Source organism: Lycium ferocissimum, chromosome 11 (genome assembly GCF_029784015.1).
Source record: "Lycium ferocissimum isolate CSIRO_LF1 chromosome 11, AGI_CSIRO_Lferr_CH_V1, whole genome shotgun sequence".
Lineage (NCBI taxonomy): Eukaryota > Viridiplantae > Streptophyta > Magnoliopsida > Solanales > Solanaceae > Lycium > Lycium ferocissimum.
Genome location: NC_081352.1, coordinates 36,105,419 through 36,123,305, shown reverse-complemented (window position 1 = coordinate 36,123,305; position 17,887 = coordinate 36,105,419). Strand labels below are relative to the sequence as shown.

The 17,887-nt window shown below is 33.6% G+C and overlaps 2 protein-coding genes across 2 annotated transcripts; one reads left to right on the top strand and one right to left on the bottom strand.

Annotated features, from left to right (window-relative positions):
- Nucleotides 1-3,149: 3,149 nt before the first annotated feature.
- On the top strand, nt 3,150-5,969 carry LOC132037373 (NAC transcription factor 56-like). The gene is made up of 3 exons (XM_059427874.1): nt 3,150-3,565; nt 4,486-4,790; nt 5,430-5,969. Exons 1-3 carry the CDS (start codon nt 3,379-3,381, stop codon nt 5,940-5,942), a joined length of 1,005 nt encoding a protein of 334 aa, XP_059283857.1. The 5' UTR covers nt 3,150-3,378; the 3' UTR covers nt 5,943-5,969.
- A 5,868-nt stretch (nt 5,970-11,837) lies between these two features.
- Nucleotides 11,838-15,692, bottom strand: LOC132037372 (uncharacterized). The gene is made up of 6 exons (XM_059427873.1): nt 15,222-15,692; nt 13,351-13,491; nt 12,962-13,249; nt 12,581-12,696; nt 12,346-12,430; nt 11,838-12,241 (listed from the first exon to the last, which is right to left on the bottom strand). Exons 1-6 carry the CDS (start codon nt 15,624-15,626, stop codon nt 12,236-12,238), a joined length of 1,041 nt encoding a protein of 346 aa, XP_059283856.1. The 5' UTR covers nt 15,627-15,692; the 3' UTR covers nt 11,838-12,235.
- Nucleotides 15,693-17,887: the final 2,195 nt, after the last annotated feature.

Genomic DNA, 17,887 nt, shown 5'->3' with positions numbered 1-17,887 from the left:
GCTCATGGGAGTAGGTCAGCTTTTAGTCACTTGAGCCCCTCAACATAACTTGAGCATATTTAATCCCTTAACTTTGCTAAAGTGCGCACTTTTATCTCCCTAACGGAACCCGTTTAAAAATTGTCCCTACCGTTACTTTTTAAACGGGTTCCGTTAGGGAAATAAAAAGTGCACCACTTTAGCAAAGTTAAGGGATTAAATATGCTCAAGTTATATTTGAGGGACCAAAATGAACCTACTCCCATAAATAAGGGATCATGAAGAAATTAAAAATGCTCAACTTTTGCCTATTTCATTCCATTTTATGTGAAGATATATATTATTATTTGGAAAAACTTTTTTTTACCGTAGATTTTCAAATTTCTTAAATTTTTTAAATTATTAGCTATGTTATATAAGTACTTCTTTTTTGGTAATTAAAGACTTTACTAACAGGGAAACATACATGAGTACTTTTAGTTTTCAAATTTGTAAGTTTATGTTGAAAATTTATACCTGAACTCATATTTAAATTAAGTGTTTTAATATTCGTACACCAAAAAGTTTCACATAAATAGAAGTCGAAGGAGTAAAATATTTTGTGTTTTTACTAAAATTTGAGCCTGATCCTTAAAGTTGGATAAATGAATAAAAAGTTTCTTTTTGATCAGGTTAGAAGGTCGACACATTTTAGATGAGGAACTTATCTTCGTATTAATCAATTTTTTTATTTTTTTGGTTCGAACCTGTGGTGTCTTTAGGTATATTAGAGGTGGACCCCATTTGCCTTATTTTCAAACTCATCACGTGTCAGGCTAACCACATATTATGAAACCATGCGGAGAAAAGGACATAAATGGTCCCTTAACTATGAGAGTAGGTTCAAAATAATCCCTTAACTATGCATTTAACGATTTTGATCCTTTAAGTTTGCCATAAGTTAACAAAAATGGTCCCTTAACTATGAGGGTTGGTTAAAAATAGTCCCTTAAGTATGCACTTAACGATTTTGGTCCTTAAGTTTAACAAAAGTTAACAGTTTTAGCCTCCGACAAACTATTCATCGAACTCTGTTTGTTAGATTTGACGAGAACTGTAAAAAAAAGGAAAAAATTAGCGAGAACTCACATCTAGAGGTACACATTATTAAAGAAACGGTCAAATACCTCGGGACGAAATCGACGGACATCAGTCGGTTATAGAAAAAACCTACAGACTTGATAATGTCAGAAAATGGTGTCTCGAAACACAAAGACCAACGGACTCTGTCGGTAAAACCGAGGGAATCCATCGGCTAAATAAAATACACTAGACTTTACAAATAAATTAGAAATAGCAGAAACTAAAAAAGTTGTCACTACCAAAAACAAGCGAAAAAACGACGGACGGAAACCGATGGATAAAATCGAGGGACACTATTTTTTTTAATTTTTATTGTTTTTTACGAAAACCAACTAAGTCCATCGGTTATTTTTGAGGAAAAATGCGCGGAAACTATTTTTTTTTCAAAAAAGAATCACTACAATCGAAAGTATTTATTTTTCTCGAGTTTTCAGTAAAAAAGAATCTAGTGTATTTTACTTAACTAATGGACTCCCTCGATTTAAATCGACAAAGTCCGTCGGTCTTTGTGTTCCGAGACACTATTTTCTGACATTATCAAGTCTGTAGTTTTTTCCTATAACCGACTAACGTCCTTCGGTTTTGTCCCGAGTTATTTGACCGATCTAGAGTTCTCGCTAATTTTTTCCTTTTTTTCATAGTTCTCGTCAAATCTAACAAACAGAGTTCGATGAATATTTTGTCGAGACTAAAACTGTTAACTTTTGGCGAACTTAAAGGACCAAAATTGTTAAGTGCATACTTAAGGGACTATTTTTAACCAACCCTCATAGTTAAGGGATCATTTTTGTTAACTTGTGGCAAACTTAAAGTATCAAAACCGTTAAGTGCATAGTTAAGGGACTATTTTGAACCTACTATCATAGTTAAGGGACTATTTTTGTCCTTTTCTCAAACCATGCGTGTCAATTGATTAAAGGCCTAATTTTCAGTTCTCAATCGCTTAATTACGTCATGGATAGCTACTAATCACCTCATTTTATTCATTAACATCCACTAACTATTACATGGACTACGTTTTTCCATTAAACTACATATATATCCTCCGTCTTTACATGGTATTCCAGCCATACGTTGAGAATATTTCCCATCACAAGTTGCAGCTATACCTGATAAAAAAGGAATTAAAATTTTACATACTGAGAGATTGTAAAAATTACTTACATAACAAGATAATTAGAAAGTTCATTGGAGTATGACGCTACTATTTCTACTAAGCTAGAAAATAGGCTAAGTTTTATTACAATCACTTAAACTATTGATGATTCTGAGTGAACCTTGGGGATGCAAGAAGGTTCATATGAATTGTTTGCTGGAAAATTAAATTGTATATATAAGATCAAAAATATCTTTTAAAGTATATGTAGTAAATGTTGAATCCTCTTTACTTATTAATGTGAAAGTCATTCTTCCACCACTGTTGATCACGTAGTAGTTACCCTTTATTATTTCATCACATATTAACTTAAAGTTTTATATTAAAATACGAATTAATGAGAGTAAGTAGATAGTGGCGGTCGGCGGATGTAGAGCACAAGCATCGGATTCACGTGAACCTAATGTTCTCGACACGAAATCCATATTCATATGTAGAAATCACTAAAATTTTAATAAATATTAGATTTTGAACTCATAATTTCAGCTGGGAAAAAATGGTATCAGAGTTAGTTCAAACAATCTAAATTTTAAACCCATCGAATTTAAATCCTGAACCCACAAGTGTAAATAGATATTCTAAAGGGATCCCTGTTCTAAATCAGTAAAATTTTGTCATTGGTAGTGAATTTTTATTTTGCAATATACTCCCTCTGTCCCAAAAGGTCAAAATAAATGTCACTTTAGCAAAAATTACGCCCATTGTTGATAACACTTACAAATTTTTGTCTTGAATTCTTAAGCTAATACTAATTTTGAAAGTTTTTTTTCTTCTAAGGTGACACTTATTTTGATACGGAGGGAGTATATTAGTGTATAAAAAATTAAATTAAATTTGCCACATACCATATAAAAGAAGTTGGGGAGTAGAGGGGGGCTAGCCAGCCAAAACTTATTAACCAAACCAATTTCCAGCTGATTTTCTGTATTCTTGTACCACTAACACACAACACATGACAACACACACACACCATTTCTCTCTCTGCTAAAGATTCGAAACTCTAAAGCAGAATTTTCGTACCATTCCAATTAGTCTTCTTCTTGTTATTATTTTTATACTTATATTATATAGTTCTATGATTAGCTGGCTTTGATCAAATATAATATTTTGAATTTTGTGTAATGGAGAGTACTGATTCATCAACCGGCTCTCATCAGCAACCTCAACTGCCACCTGGCTTTCGTTTTCATCCAACTGATGAAGAACTTGTTGTTCATTACCTTAAGAAAAAAGTAGCCTCTGTTCCTTTACCTGTTTCTATTATTGCTGAAGTTGATCTTTACAAATTTGATCCTTGGGAACTTCCTGGTATGTGTACTCTCACTTTATAACTATTTTAATTAGGCTTACAGTCTTGTGGTATCGGCATATGAAACTTTTTCATAAAATAAGTGTGAGTTTGGTTTTTATTATTTCTTCTCCCCTTCTCCTCTTTCTTCTTCTTTCATGTAATAAAATGGGCAATTTTGACTTTTATCATGGCTAATAGTTAAGTGGTATCGACCGATAAAAGTTTTTCACGTGATAAGTGTGAGTCCAATTTTCGGTGTTGGTGTTCTTTCTTTTTTATTTTTCCTCCCCTTCTTCTTTTCCCATGTAATAAAATGGCAATTTTGTAGGTGACTTTTGAGAATTTTTCACAAATAAGTGTGAATTCGATTGTCGTTATTCCTTTTTTTATTGTCCTTATCATCATCTTCTTCAGTCCCATGTAAAAGATGGCAATTTTGATTTTTCGGTGACTTTTGAGTGTTTTGAGAATTTTTCACGCGATAAGTGTAAGTTTGATTACCGTTATTCCCTTTTTTATTGCTCCTTCCCTTCTTCCTCTGTCATCCCATGTAATAAACTGGCCATATTGAAATTTTAACGAGTTTTGTATGTTTGAAACTTTTTCACACAATAGGTATGAATTCAATTCTTGTGATTCCCTTTTTTATTGCTCCTTCCCTTCCTCTCCTATCCCATATAATAAAATGGCAACTTTAAAATGTTGATGAATTTTGAGTGTTCGAGAATTTTTCACATCATAAGTGTGAATTCAATTCTCATTGTTCCTTTTTCTATTTCTCTTTGCTTCTTCCTCTCCTATTTCATAGATGACAATTTGTTTGAGGAGTTTGAAATTTTTTCAGCACGCAATAAGTGTGAATTCAATTCTTGTTATTTCCTTTCCCTTTCCGACAATTCTTGAATATTTGAGGTATGTTTTAAATTTTCATTTTCAGCTAAGGCAACGTTTGGAGAACAAGAATGGTACTTCTTCAGTCCAAGGGATAGGAAGTATCCAAACGGGGCGAGGCCAAACAGGGCAGCAACTTCAGGTTATTGGAAAGCTACCGGAACCGACAAGCCGGTGCTTACCGCCGGTGGGACTCAAAAAGTTGGTGTTAAGAAAGCACTAGTTTTCTATGGAGGCAAACCACCAAAAGGGTTGAAAACAAATTGGATCATGCATGAATATAGACTTGCTGACAATAAAACAAATAATAAGCCCCCTGGTTGTGACCTTGCCAATAAAAAATCCTTAAGGGTAAGTCTTTATTTTTATTTTACTTTAGTTTAAAACTTATCTTGAATTTAATGTTTTCATAGCACACCATCTATTGGAATATTATTCCTTTTGAAGACGATCACATATGGTAAAGGTTGTACCCAAAGCCCAAAGACAGGTTCAATATTTAAATTTAATTAGTAATTTTAACTTTCATATTCTTAAATTTGAACCGAATATACTTTTATAACATGGAGACATGTTTTAATATTTGTTGACTTTTTTTTTAAATTTTTAACAAATTTATCTATGTTTTGAATAGTAATTTATTAGATTTAATTAAACTTATGATTATATATTATGTCTACCCGTTGGTGATATATTCAGTGACGTAGCCACATAGAGTGAAGGGTTGTCAATTGAACACGTTTCATCGAAAAATTATATTGTGTATTTAAAAATTTATATATTATATATATATAAATCTTAACACCGTTATCTAAAGTTTTGATTTCACCACTAATACTACCTTATGTAGCTGCCACCCACACACATGGCAGATTCTTGTTAACAAAAAGAAATAGAATGGAAAAAGAATTGACTTTTGAAAGCGCTACATTTGATTGGCTTGAATTGACTAATGAAAGATTACTTTTTTTTTGGTTTTTGGTTATGCAGCTAGATGATTGGGTTTTATGTAGGATTTACAAGAAGAACAATACTCAAAGACCAATAGATCACGAGAGGGACGATTTGAATATTGATATGATGATGGGATCATCATCAATTAATCCACCATGCCTCCCAAATTCAATGTCAATGCCAAATCCATTTGGTCAACCAAAAATTCCACCACTAAAATCTTCAAATTTTGGTACATTGTTTGAAAATGACCAAAATTTATATGAAGGAGGATCCCAATTTTCTTCAAAGAGACCATTGGCAAATTTGTACTGGAATGAAGATGGAGCAGCTAGTAACGACAATTCTCAATCAACAAAAAGGTTTTTAACGGAGAATATGGAAGACGGTATAAATATGAATGCTCGAGCAGATGAACAGAATGGATCTATCGTAAGTCTTCTGAGTCAACTTCCTCAAACTCCGTCACTTCATCAGCAACAAGCTCTGGGGTCTCTTAGTGACGGAGTTTTTCGACAACCTTATTCGGGGATGAACTGGTACTCTTAGACATCAAATCAAAGAAAACAAATATTTTCATGAAAAAAATTGATATTGTGATATCATATTATATACCCTAGAAAGATGTTTCATTATTACAGGTTCCCTTGTTTCATTATTACAGGTTCCCTAACTAATTATTATTGGCTCAGTATTTTCGCAGATTATTAACGACGGTATTAAATTAGATTAGTGGGAATTGCTGGATTCGGGTATTGAGATTTTGTTGTAGTAGCTATATATATGGTAGTAGCTAAGTAAGAGAAGAATTTTAGATGATTTACAGTTGGTGAAAAAAGAATTTAGGCGAGACCCTGTACCTTTATTTTATTAACCGTCTGTCTTTGCTTTATAGTATATAAAAATACATAGATCTCCAAGGTTGGTATGTGAATAGAGATGCATAGAAACAAATCTTGTAATCATATATAATCTATATCTTATTGGAAAAGAAATATTCTGCACATTGTTTTCTTGTTACCTTTCTCTTTTCTTTTCTTTTTTTTTTTTTTTTTTTTTTAAACTTTTGTTGCCTTGAGATGGATTTAATTGAATAACATGATCAATTAGGATTTATATAATGAATCCTAAGTCCTATCTTATTTGAAATTGAAACCGAGTTATTGTCACAACCAGAAAGAAAAATCAGCCTGGTAATAAGTATTTCTATATATACATTATTATTTTTTTGCAACAATTTGTTTAAAGATTCCCAAACCCTAAATGGTAAAGCTCGAGTGCTGGATTAATTTGTATGTCTAGTTATTTCAGTAGGAGATTATATTTACTAATGCTATAATTAATTAATTATCTGATAAGTAGCTTGTAAGGTAGGTTGTTAATTTTGGTAAAGAATTGGTTTAATTTCCCAAAAGCATAGAGTATGATTAATTAAGCAGTGAAATTTGCTACCTTAAAATAAAAGAAATCCTGTTAAGGGAAAAGATAAGAATCATTTGTTGTTGTGAAAAGCCTAGTAAATGGTGACATATTCTAGATGGATCATACAACCAGCACATTGCATACATGACATGATTGATGTAATTATTTATGGAGGAATCAAACATACTAGATCCATAATCTTAATGACTATTCGGTTGTTGTATCCAATATAAGTACACTTTACTAATTAGATTAATTTGCTTTCTAATGCATACCCTTCATAAAAGAAATTAACAAAAGAGAAAGGAAAATGGAATAAAATGCCCTTTGCATTAAATTTGGCATGATACTCTTTTAATTGCGATGATATCCGAGTTAATTTATTCGCATTTCAACTATTTCATAAAGTACCTATAAATTCAAAACAATTCATCCATTCAAAACTAGCTATGGGAAGAGGCATATGTATCCTTTTGACTATGGGTTTATTTGAACCTCTTATTTTTGACGATGAGTAAAAATTTCATATGTAAAGATCTATTGAATATATCTAAGCCTATAATTTTAACAATACAGTGAGTTCAATACTAAGAATTTTAAAAAAGTTGAACTCATCAAGTTTAAATTCTAAATCCGCCTCTAGCTAGCTATGAAAAGAAATCACCTAGATCTTCCGTCCCTGCCAAAATCTAAATCTTAATTTTTAAAGATTTTTACTCATTTCATTAATGGTTAGGTCACGATGATAATACTTTTGAGATCATATATACAAGGATCTTTCGCTTTTGCACTTAGGGGAAAATAATAAAATTATTAAAATATGAAATTCCATCAAACTTTGCCTAGATATAGTTCCTGGGATGTCATACTTTTTTCTTGATTATATCTAAAGTCTCAGTTTCTTGGATTAGACACGAGCAAAGTATATTCCAAGAGGCATAGGTCCTCACAATATTGACAACAAGATGCTACCTCACAATTACCTTTCTTTCTTTGCTGACTTGGGACCATTTCACTATCATCAAAGGGGAATCATTATCTCCAAAAACCAATAATCTTTTCTTTTTTGATTATTATTTTAATTGCATTTCCTTTTCAAGGAAACAGAACAAAACTACTTTAAAATTATTTCATTTCCCTACTGCTTATTTGAGCAACACATATTTAAAGGATACCAAATGCATGTATTAGAATCATGGCTTCACATCATTCTATCTACATACAAATGTGAACATACGTATATTTATTTATCTTTTTTACTTGACGTAGGTTCAACGAAATACCTAAATTTAAGTTTTTTTTTTTTTTTTTTTTCATTCACAAGATGCGTTGTAGCATACGTATGTATAGGTATTGGCAAGTGTACGAGAAGAGAATATAATATACATATATATATATATATATATCCTTACTTGTTAGATTAAAATAGTTCATATAACGACTTAGAGAGTAAGAAATTCTTTTTTCAGTAAAAATTAAAAAATTGGATCTCAAAAAAAAAATGAAAAAAATTAAAAGTTCATTTGCTGGAAGAGGATGGTCAGTCTGAATTTATGTGTCTTCAATAAATATGTTGAATTCTTGTTAACACAATTTAGTAGACGATAACAGAAGAAGGTGTCCTACTTGAAATGATAATATATTGTCATAAACATTCTCAACTGATTTTAATGATATTGAGGTGAATGCACAATCTTGATAGATATATATAGTATATACTACCAAAAAAAGTATATTAAAATTCACAATCACTAAGCCTATGACCAAAGATTAAGCAAAATAATAATTGCGAGAGAATTGATTGATTTGGACTCCTAATGGTAGTAGGTTAGAGAAAATTGACTATATCATAGCCGTTTCTTCTCACATGCATTTGTTATTGTATATACCTGGCGTTTTTATGAGTAACACAACTACTCTGATCCAAAAAAAAAAAAAAAAATGTTGGTGGATTTCAGAATACAATGTAAACACGTTTAGTTTTACGTGTTAATTCAAATATTGAATTCTTAATGTCTTTGAAATAACATATATTTTGAAAAATACATAACGTTCCATAAATTAATTATTTTTTTATTATTAGCTAAATAAATTTTTTTTTTGATTTTTCCAAATAATTATAGTGTCTTTGTGTGTGTGTGTGTGTTGTGTGTGTGTGGGGGGGGGGGGGGGGGGGGGGGGGGGGGGGGGGAGGGACGGGGGGTGTGGTTTGTGATGGAGTATTTTGAATTGGATCAGTTGGCCCAGTTTAATCCTCCGGACTTAATTCATCATTTTTTTGCGCGGATTGCCCTTCTTTTGGGGTGGTCTTTAAATTTTCTTTCATATTTTGTGGTCTCTTAAATTATCATCTCATATTCTGGTCTTTAATTTTTACCCTTCGCATTGCAACTTTGAGCTTTAGCGCGAAAATCATTAGGTTACGAGTTCGAACCCCCGTACAAATGCGTAAATTAAAAAAAAAAATTGCAAGGCAAGGTTTGGATCGCGTGTATGCGGGACCGGCATCTGCGTTAAGGAATTACAAATTTTATGCTTTGGACCAGGCATACTCATGACTTATGAAATGAGACTTGGCATAAGTATGTCGGTCCTAAGCTTGATAATTCCTTCCTGAGTTTATGCGGTGGAGGCATACTTTTAATGGGCAAACTTTTATGCGGACCCGCATAAACTTGTGAAGGAATTATCACGATTATCTTGGACCGCATACTTATGCCAAGTCGCCCATAAGGCATAAGTATGCGGGCCCGCATAACTTCGATAATTCCTTCACAAATTTATGCCGTGGGGCATACTTTTAATGGGCAAACTTTTATGCGGACAGAGCATAAACTTGTGAAGGAATTATCAAAGTTATGTCAGTTTCCATATATTATGCCAAGTCCGCCCATAAGGCATAAGTATGCTTAGAGATCCGCATAACTTTGGTAATTCCTTCTCACAAGTATATTAGTTGGGGGCATAGCGAAATTTAAACTACGCCTTGCGAATTTTTTTTAAAATTTTAATCGTGTGAGTTCGAACCTGGAACCTATGGATTTTAGCCGAAGGGCAAAATTTAAAGATTTCAAATATGAGGGACAAAATTTAAAGACCACCCCAAAAGAAGGGCAATTCGCAGATTTGCCCTTAATTCATTGTGCTACTGGCCTCCTCTGGATTAGTTAAGCCCAATCGTCCAAATTGTTTCTGTTCTGCTTTTTCATTTCAAAAGATTCCGCGGATTGTTCTTCACATGGACTTGTCTTTAATTTTTGTACCTCAAATCAGTGGTCTTTAATTTTTTTCCCTACTTCTCATTTAATGAAAATTTGTGGACCAAAGTATCCTTATTCGCGCATCTACGAAATCAGAGATTTGGGTTCAAAAAAACAAACAATTTTGCAAGGCAGGATTTTCATAAAAACTATGCCTATTCGGGGTAAAGTTATGCCTTAACTTAAGACATAACTTCTATATAGAAACTATGCCTTAAGGCATAGTTCTGTAGGATAACTTAATTTCTACAGAACTATGCCTTAAGGCATAACTTTAACCCGAATAGGCATAGTTTTTATGAAAATCCTGCCTTGCGAATTTTTTTCTTACACTGCTAGGATACCACAGAATTATGCCTTAAGGCATAACTTTACCCCGAACAGGCATAGTTTGCTATGAAATTTTGCCTTGCAATTTATTTTTTTATTCAATTGGGTTTGAAACCAGAATGTTAGGCTATTTTCGGCCACCTGTTTTAGCCGAAGGACAAAAATTAAAGACCAGCAATTTGAGGGGCAAAAATTAAAGACCACCCTGAAATAAGGGCATTCCTGCGAATTGCCCTTTTGATTTTCAATTATTTTATGTTAGACAGACCTCCCTTTAGTTTGACTACTTGAAATAGAATAACCTTTTGTTTACAAGTGTTGGGGAGAAATAGAGTAGTGACTAGTGAGTATGATTTACCTTTTTTACTATACTCAATAGAAAAGAATAAACTCCAACAAACAATGAAGGCCACTTCTGTTTATCTTTACTCTACTTCACAATTAGGAAGTTCATTTTTTACCAAGATGATATTTGTTTTCCAGTACTTCTATTTTCCTAATAATCTTTCAAAAGGAACTTTTGAATTCTGAACATTTTGAGGAAGAAACTTGTTGTTGGGCTAAACAATCTATGATATCCACTTAAGTTCAAGCCCATACAATTTTCTCCAAAATACCTCTCACCGTTAAAATTAGGGTCATTTGCCTTTCAAAGGCACTGGTCTTTAATTTTGGTCCCTCAAATTGTTGGTCTTTAATTTTTGTCCTTCACCTAGTATTCCGAGGTTCTAGGTTCGAATCCCGGCTCAGTCAAAAAAAAAAAAAAAATCACAAGGCAGAGGATTATAGCAAAAAGTAAGGCCTTAAGGCAAAAGATTAGGCTTATTCGGGCAAAAATTAGGTTTGCCTTAAGGCAGACTTCCGCCCAAACTCGTCTTATAAGGTTCAAACATTACCTTAAGGTAGAGTTTAAATCCAAAACTCTGCCTCGCGATTTTTTTTTAATTTTTGACTGAGCGGGAATTCGAACCCGGAACCCATAAATTTTTAGGCGAAAAGACAAAAATTAAAGACCAACAATTCGAGGGTCAAAAAATAAAGACCAGTGCCTTTGAAGGTCATTCCGCGCAAAAAATGTTAAAAAGTATCCAACAAACTTGCGTGAATTTGGGTAACGGCATCGTCAGCAAGCGGCAGCCTCGTATCGGTACTTTCCACGCAGAACTTTGTTCTCACACACAACTTCTTCCGGGTATGGGAGGTTGACTAGTTGTAACATTTTCCAAGATGTGAGGGGCTGAAGGCTGTAGTATAATTTCAGAACTGGAGGTGAAAACTTTAATATTAAATATAATACAAGGTAGCTCTGCAATTTTAGTGGTAGAATCAAGTTGGCCAACTCGGCCAAACTGAAGATTTTACCAAGTTTTGTGGAGAGATGTAGAATATGTCGAAGTAGTGATTAAGTAAAGAGAAGAACAAACGAAGCATCAGGCTTGAATCACCATTTCCCTTTATTTCATATTTCATGATCCTTTAAGACAGTCTTATATAATGTTATAAGCTATAAGATAAGTCAATATTATGTTATAAGCTATACTTCTATTTATGGAAGTTTCTGTTGAAACTTCAGCACGAACATTAGAGCTCCAGATTGCACTATTTTACAATTATTACAAAAGAATTAGTGTACATACACGGAGAAAGGAGGGCTGCGTGCAGTATGCATAAATCATAAACGAGTATCTCAAGAGGATGGTTTCCGAGAGCAGCAAGTATCTGCAGCTATATCACCTCAAAGCTATACATTTCCCATTAATGGTCCGCCCTCTCAATCAAGATCCTTTATATTTCCTCGAATCATTATTGTGTCTTTGCTCTTCCATTCGTTTACTCCTACAGCACGCATCAAAATAAGGTGCTAGTATGTCAATACCACTTCACCATATATATACATCCACAGATCATGCATCATATGAACAAGAAGTTATTTGACATACCTGTGGTGGACCTATTGAGGGAGGTTGCATATCTGCTTCTACCGATGCCTCAGAGACTCTAGCTTCTGATTTCTCATTTGAATAACTGATAAACAAAAACAAATGAAGTCAGAATGTGATGCACTTATTATCTTATCCGCATTCATTCCATCGTGCTTATAGTATTTCCAAAAGCTCAGACCTTGCATATCATGCACCAAAAAGTAAAAATTTGTGATGGAATTGGGATGCTTACGTTGAGAGTATTGTCACCCAAATGAGTTCTACACAGTCAACCCAAAGAAGCCTTTGTTCAACCGGAACCACACCATACGTAATTAGATGAGCAAAGGGCCACAGCTTCCAACCAGCCTGAAAATGAGCCACATATAGAGAATCTGTGTTAAAAGGACGTCATGTGCATGTGTTGCTACTGATCCACATTTGACCTCAAACATCATGTTGCATGATAGAAGCATGCATGCAAGAAACAGCAAAAAAAAAGAATGATGTAAACCAAGAAACAATAATGTTTAACATAGTAATAAGAACCACTGTTTGATGTGAAAATAAGTTCAATTATGTATAAGGTGATACTGTAATTGAAGCAAGAAGTAAGAGCAGAAGGTCTTCTTACAGTCAACATTGGGAAGAATGTAGCCTTCAATTCACTGAAAATGGCAAGAGGGGATTCAAGACGTAAAATTCCCAAAACTGTGAAGTAGATGCTGTTCCAAATTGCTGACCAAACAGTTTGATCAAAGGCAACCTTGGCAGGAACCACCCACCAATCTTCGAACGGAAACAGTGCCTCACAGAACTGATAATAATAATGAGAGAGGGATCCATGTAGCGTGAATCCAACTAAGCCTGATCTCAACATACGTCCACGATCAATGTCAAAAAGAGGCTTCCCTTCATAGCACTGCAATAAGTAATAGGGAAGACTAAGCAATAGCTGTGGCGAATAACAATTTCAAGTGATTCATGTCATTTGCAGGAACTTTCTATTCAATCCTCACTAACCTGTGCAATCCAATCTCCAACAGAGTAAACCACTCCACTGATAACCATCTTAGCCAAAACTGGATTTCTTTTAAGGGCTTCCTCATATGCAACCCAGTTGTGCTGAGGTGCATATCTCAATATCTCAAATAAGGTCCATCCCTGAAAGAGAAGGATAATTAGCTATATTCTCCTCGAAATTATGGATTTGAGCAATTGCTGAAGAAACGAACAAGTTTCAATGTGGTGAACCCAGGTAAAAGATATACAACTATAACAAAAAAAGTTGATACAAGGAAAAAAGCAAACTTCTCACTACAAGTATATGCGACTCCTTGCCAATCTATTAAAGATAAAAAAAAATTAAAAAAAGAAGTACCTCAAATCAAGGAAGCATTAAGACCAAAAAAGGCTGTTGTGATTCAAGAGGATAGAAAGAATGCTTTTCCAATATTATCTTTCTTCAAGATGACAGACAGCAGACATTTAGTTTTTAACAGCAAAAGAGCAATTAGGATATACTAACAATTTTAATCTACAGTTCTATTTATTGAATAAAATGAAATATGCAATCATCACCCATGACCAAAGAAGTCTAATACAAATTAGACTGCATAGAACTGCCAGATTCTACCGGAAAGCCTCTCAACCCCACAAATGTAGGGGTAAGGTCTGCGTACATCCTACCCTCCTCAGACCCACTTGTGGGATTACACTGGGTATGTTGTTGTTTTCTAGAACTGCCAGATTCTCAAATCAGACCAAAAGCAGATCCAAAATAACTATCATACCCCAAACCCTGTACACATGTATTAACTACGATGATATTCATGACTAAGCTGCAAATGATTTGAATCACAGAAGACTGAATACATTCAGAAATACATATCATTAATCAAGAACGAAACCTCTGCATAAGGATTTTTGCCCTTGGATAACAGCAGAGCAGGAAAAACAGCACGTGAACATACCGATCCAAAAGGCACCAAAATTTATTGGGTTATATTTATCTACGCGTGCACGCGTGTGTGTTTTCACCTAAATGGAAGGTACTTGGATACTCATGTCGTACATACTAAACACATCTTTTTAGCTTAGGGTGGAAAAATTTGTTGTACATAGTAAACACATCTTTTTAGCTTAGGGTGGAAAAATTTCTCCTTTATCCTCCTTCATTGTCTCTTAGCACTATTAACCAAAAAGCTGACCTTTTAAGAGAATTATTCAATTGGAAACGAATGAATCAAAATTTTAAGACGAAAACCAAATGAACAAAGAATCCTGATAGCAATTTAAAGATAACAATTCTCTTAAACCAAGATGCAAATATTTATGCTTAAAACAAGCTATTAGGATTTTTTTTTTAAAAGATGCAAGCAACAAGAAGGTTGAAAATATTCTTAGACTCTTACTACCAGTATTGAAGCCCTGAAGCGAGGCGCAAAACATGTTGAGTCCTTCGCCTCGCTTAATATGCGCTTCAGTATCGTCATCAATGCTCTAAGACATACTTTTTCTTGCCAATGAATGTCTCCTGAAGAGACAACACTAAACAACTGATATTTCACTTTATCGTAATCTTTTTTCAATTTCTTTGTTCATATATTTGTTGTTCATGCTTATTGTTATTACTCTTGGACTAAACATATATAGTTGTATTTTGTTTTCCTCTATTAGAGCCTTTTTTTCATTAAAGCCCACACTTAAATTGAGCTTTTCGCTTTTAATAACACTGCTTACTCCAACAGACAAAAAAAAAAACTGAATATTCTAGTAAATTGTAACAGTAACAAACAGATGCAACATCCAAGACAAGCAGCAAGAAAATGTAAGAATCAAATTTTCAGACACCAAGTAGTTTAAATACAACATAATTAGTGAGCATAACTTACATGCCAGTAATCATGGTCAATAGTGAGCAACTTAGTAATAGCAAAAGATCCAGCAGCTAAAACAATAGTTGCATTTATAGCCCTATCAATTAATTTCTCCATATCCTCCTTATCTTCCCCATTGGGCCCACCAACACCACTTGAAGAAGCAAACCCACCAGCACCTTCAAATGATAACATCCCTTCATTTCCAAACCCACTTACGACACCGTTTTGTTGGTCTGTAGTGTCGTTACTTTGGACCGGAATCAAGTCGGTTTCGTTAGCCACCGAGCCCACTACAGCCCAGTCCCTCTGTTGTTTTAGACCTTTGGATAAGAATAAGGGCTTTGGGTTGGGCTTTGGGCTGGGCTTTGGTCGAGAGAGAAAGGGCTGAGGTGACGTCAAGCCATTGATAGTAGCCATTGATTTTTAGATCACAAAGCTCACTTCACCTTTCTTCTTTCTCTCTGTTGAACTAATTGGAGAACTAGTGGGTTTTATATGAAAGAGGATGTAATTTGGTGATCGGGTACATCGCGGCGTAGGGTAATGAAAGTGATACTCTAATTTGATGAGTCGGGTAGGTTGAATAGTGAAAGGTGGTTTTTGATTGGTTGATTTGTGGCGGTGCAGGTGATTACGGTGGAACTTAGATGTTCTGTTCCTATGTGGACTGCGCTAGCCTTCAGCCACGTAAGAGTGAACATAGCCAATAATTGAGCATAAATAGTTTATGAAGTCAATATTTTATCTCGTATATGAATGAAATCGAGTTCAAAAATATTTTATTATATTTATCATAAATATGGAATATTGTAGTTAAGTGGTAATATGCAATACAATAAAAACTATCCGTATCGAATATTTGCCCGAAGTGAATTTAATTTATCATAATTAAATAATTTATGAAGTAAAGATATGCATTATTTAATTATGTTTAAGTCATAAAAGTGTACGTGCCAAACACATATATTGTATTAATATTATTAGTTTTATGTGGATACTCGTGCGGATAAATTTTTTGCCAATAGCAATATGGTAATTTAAGCATGAATACAAAAGCTTGTTTCTAATTAACAATAAGATGTTAAAAGATAAAATTGTGTTCTTAATACAATTTATTGTTAATCAACTTAAATTAAAAATATAAAATTAAAAGTAATATGTCAGTGTATCTTTTTGTTGACAATACAAGCTTAATCGAGAAAGCACACCCCCGTTTGAGATATCACCTACTTAATTAATTCGGTTTAATTGAGAGGGATTAAAAAAATAAAAAGATAAGGAGCGCGCAATTGGTCAAGTTGGCACGTGAACTTTTCTTTAATCGAACTTAGCACATGGATGATATGAGAATCAATCAAACATTAAATAAACGAAAGTTTAATTACTTTCTTATTAAGCAATCACCAACCTTTCCTCTATCTAAGTTTTCTATTTCCTCAAAAGCTGGCAAAGCAACAATGTATTGTAAATATGTTTTTAGAATTTTTCTTTTTATATAAAACTTCTGATTAGTAAGTTTCTATTATTTGATATTTATTGATTTGTAGTGAGGCATGTTTACAGGTAATTTTTTATAGTCAAGAGAAAAAGAATTAAGAGAAAAGGGAAAATAACGTTCTTGTATTTTAGTCTCGTAGATTGAGTGGCAAAGTCATGGTCCGTTCCACTTGTCGACTTGTTTTGGTATCTTCTTCTCTCTTTCATATGTGGCTACGTTCACATGGAATCTCTTTGTGGGCATGAAACTTGGGAAATTAAGAAAATGCTATGGGCCAAGTTTCACATAACATATTATAGAAGTGGCGGAGTCAGAATTTAGAGTTTATGATTCTAAATTCCTATTAAAATCATAGTTATCATAGTTATTGGGTTCGCAATTAGATATTTATGCATATTTAATGGACTAAACAAAAGTTTGTGGGTTCGTCCGTACCCGCGGCATCTGTGTAGAAGTAGTATTCATTGGCCATTTTTTTGGCTTTATCTTTTAAAAATAGTCACTGTTATTAAATTTCAAATAAAATTTCATGATCTTCGGCTCTGTTTTTAAATACCAGAGTGTTAATATCCTGAAATTTCATTAAAATGCAGGGCAGAGAGATGGGTTCAAAATAAGATCTGAGAAAAGTTAGGAGAGCATAGTTAGTTCATACATTTATGCTGGTGGGCTCGTAAATACTAAATACTTCCCCATATTTGTGGATAAGAAAACATGCCATGTTCACAGATTTTTTATTTTTTTTTCCTTCGAGTGTCATGTTCAGAGATTTAGACCATCAAATAATTGGGAATTTTTCCAAATAATTATGGTCATTTATTGTGGGCAAGAAAGCTACAAATCTTTTATCTACACAGTCACATACTATGAGATAATGAGATAATAATAACAGTTGGCTGCCCCTTAAGCCATGCAAAAAACTCTAAAGTGTTCTACTAGTATCCTAAGTTGCTTTCATTGGAACTTTCTTGAGGCATAGGAGTTTCAGAAAATCATGCATCAGTAGGAAATGCCTGTCTTTTTCATTCTTCAGTCAAACTTAATTACTACTATAATTCATAAACTTTTATTCTGAAATGCCTATATACCACATTAGTGCATTGTTAATTGTTTGTGGAGTTCCTTAAAACTTATATTGCCTTATTATCACAAGAAGTGTAAATATAAGTTTCTAAGTTGA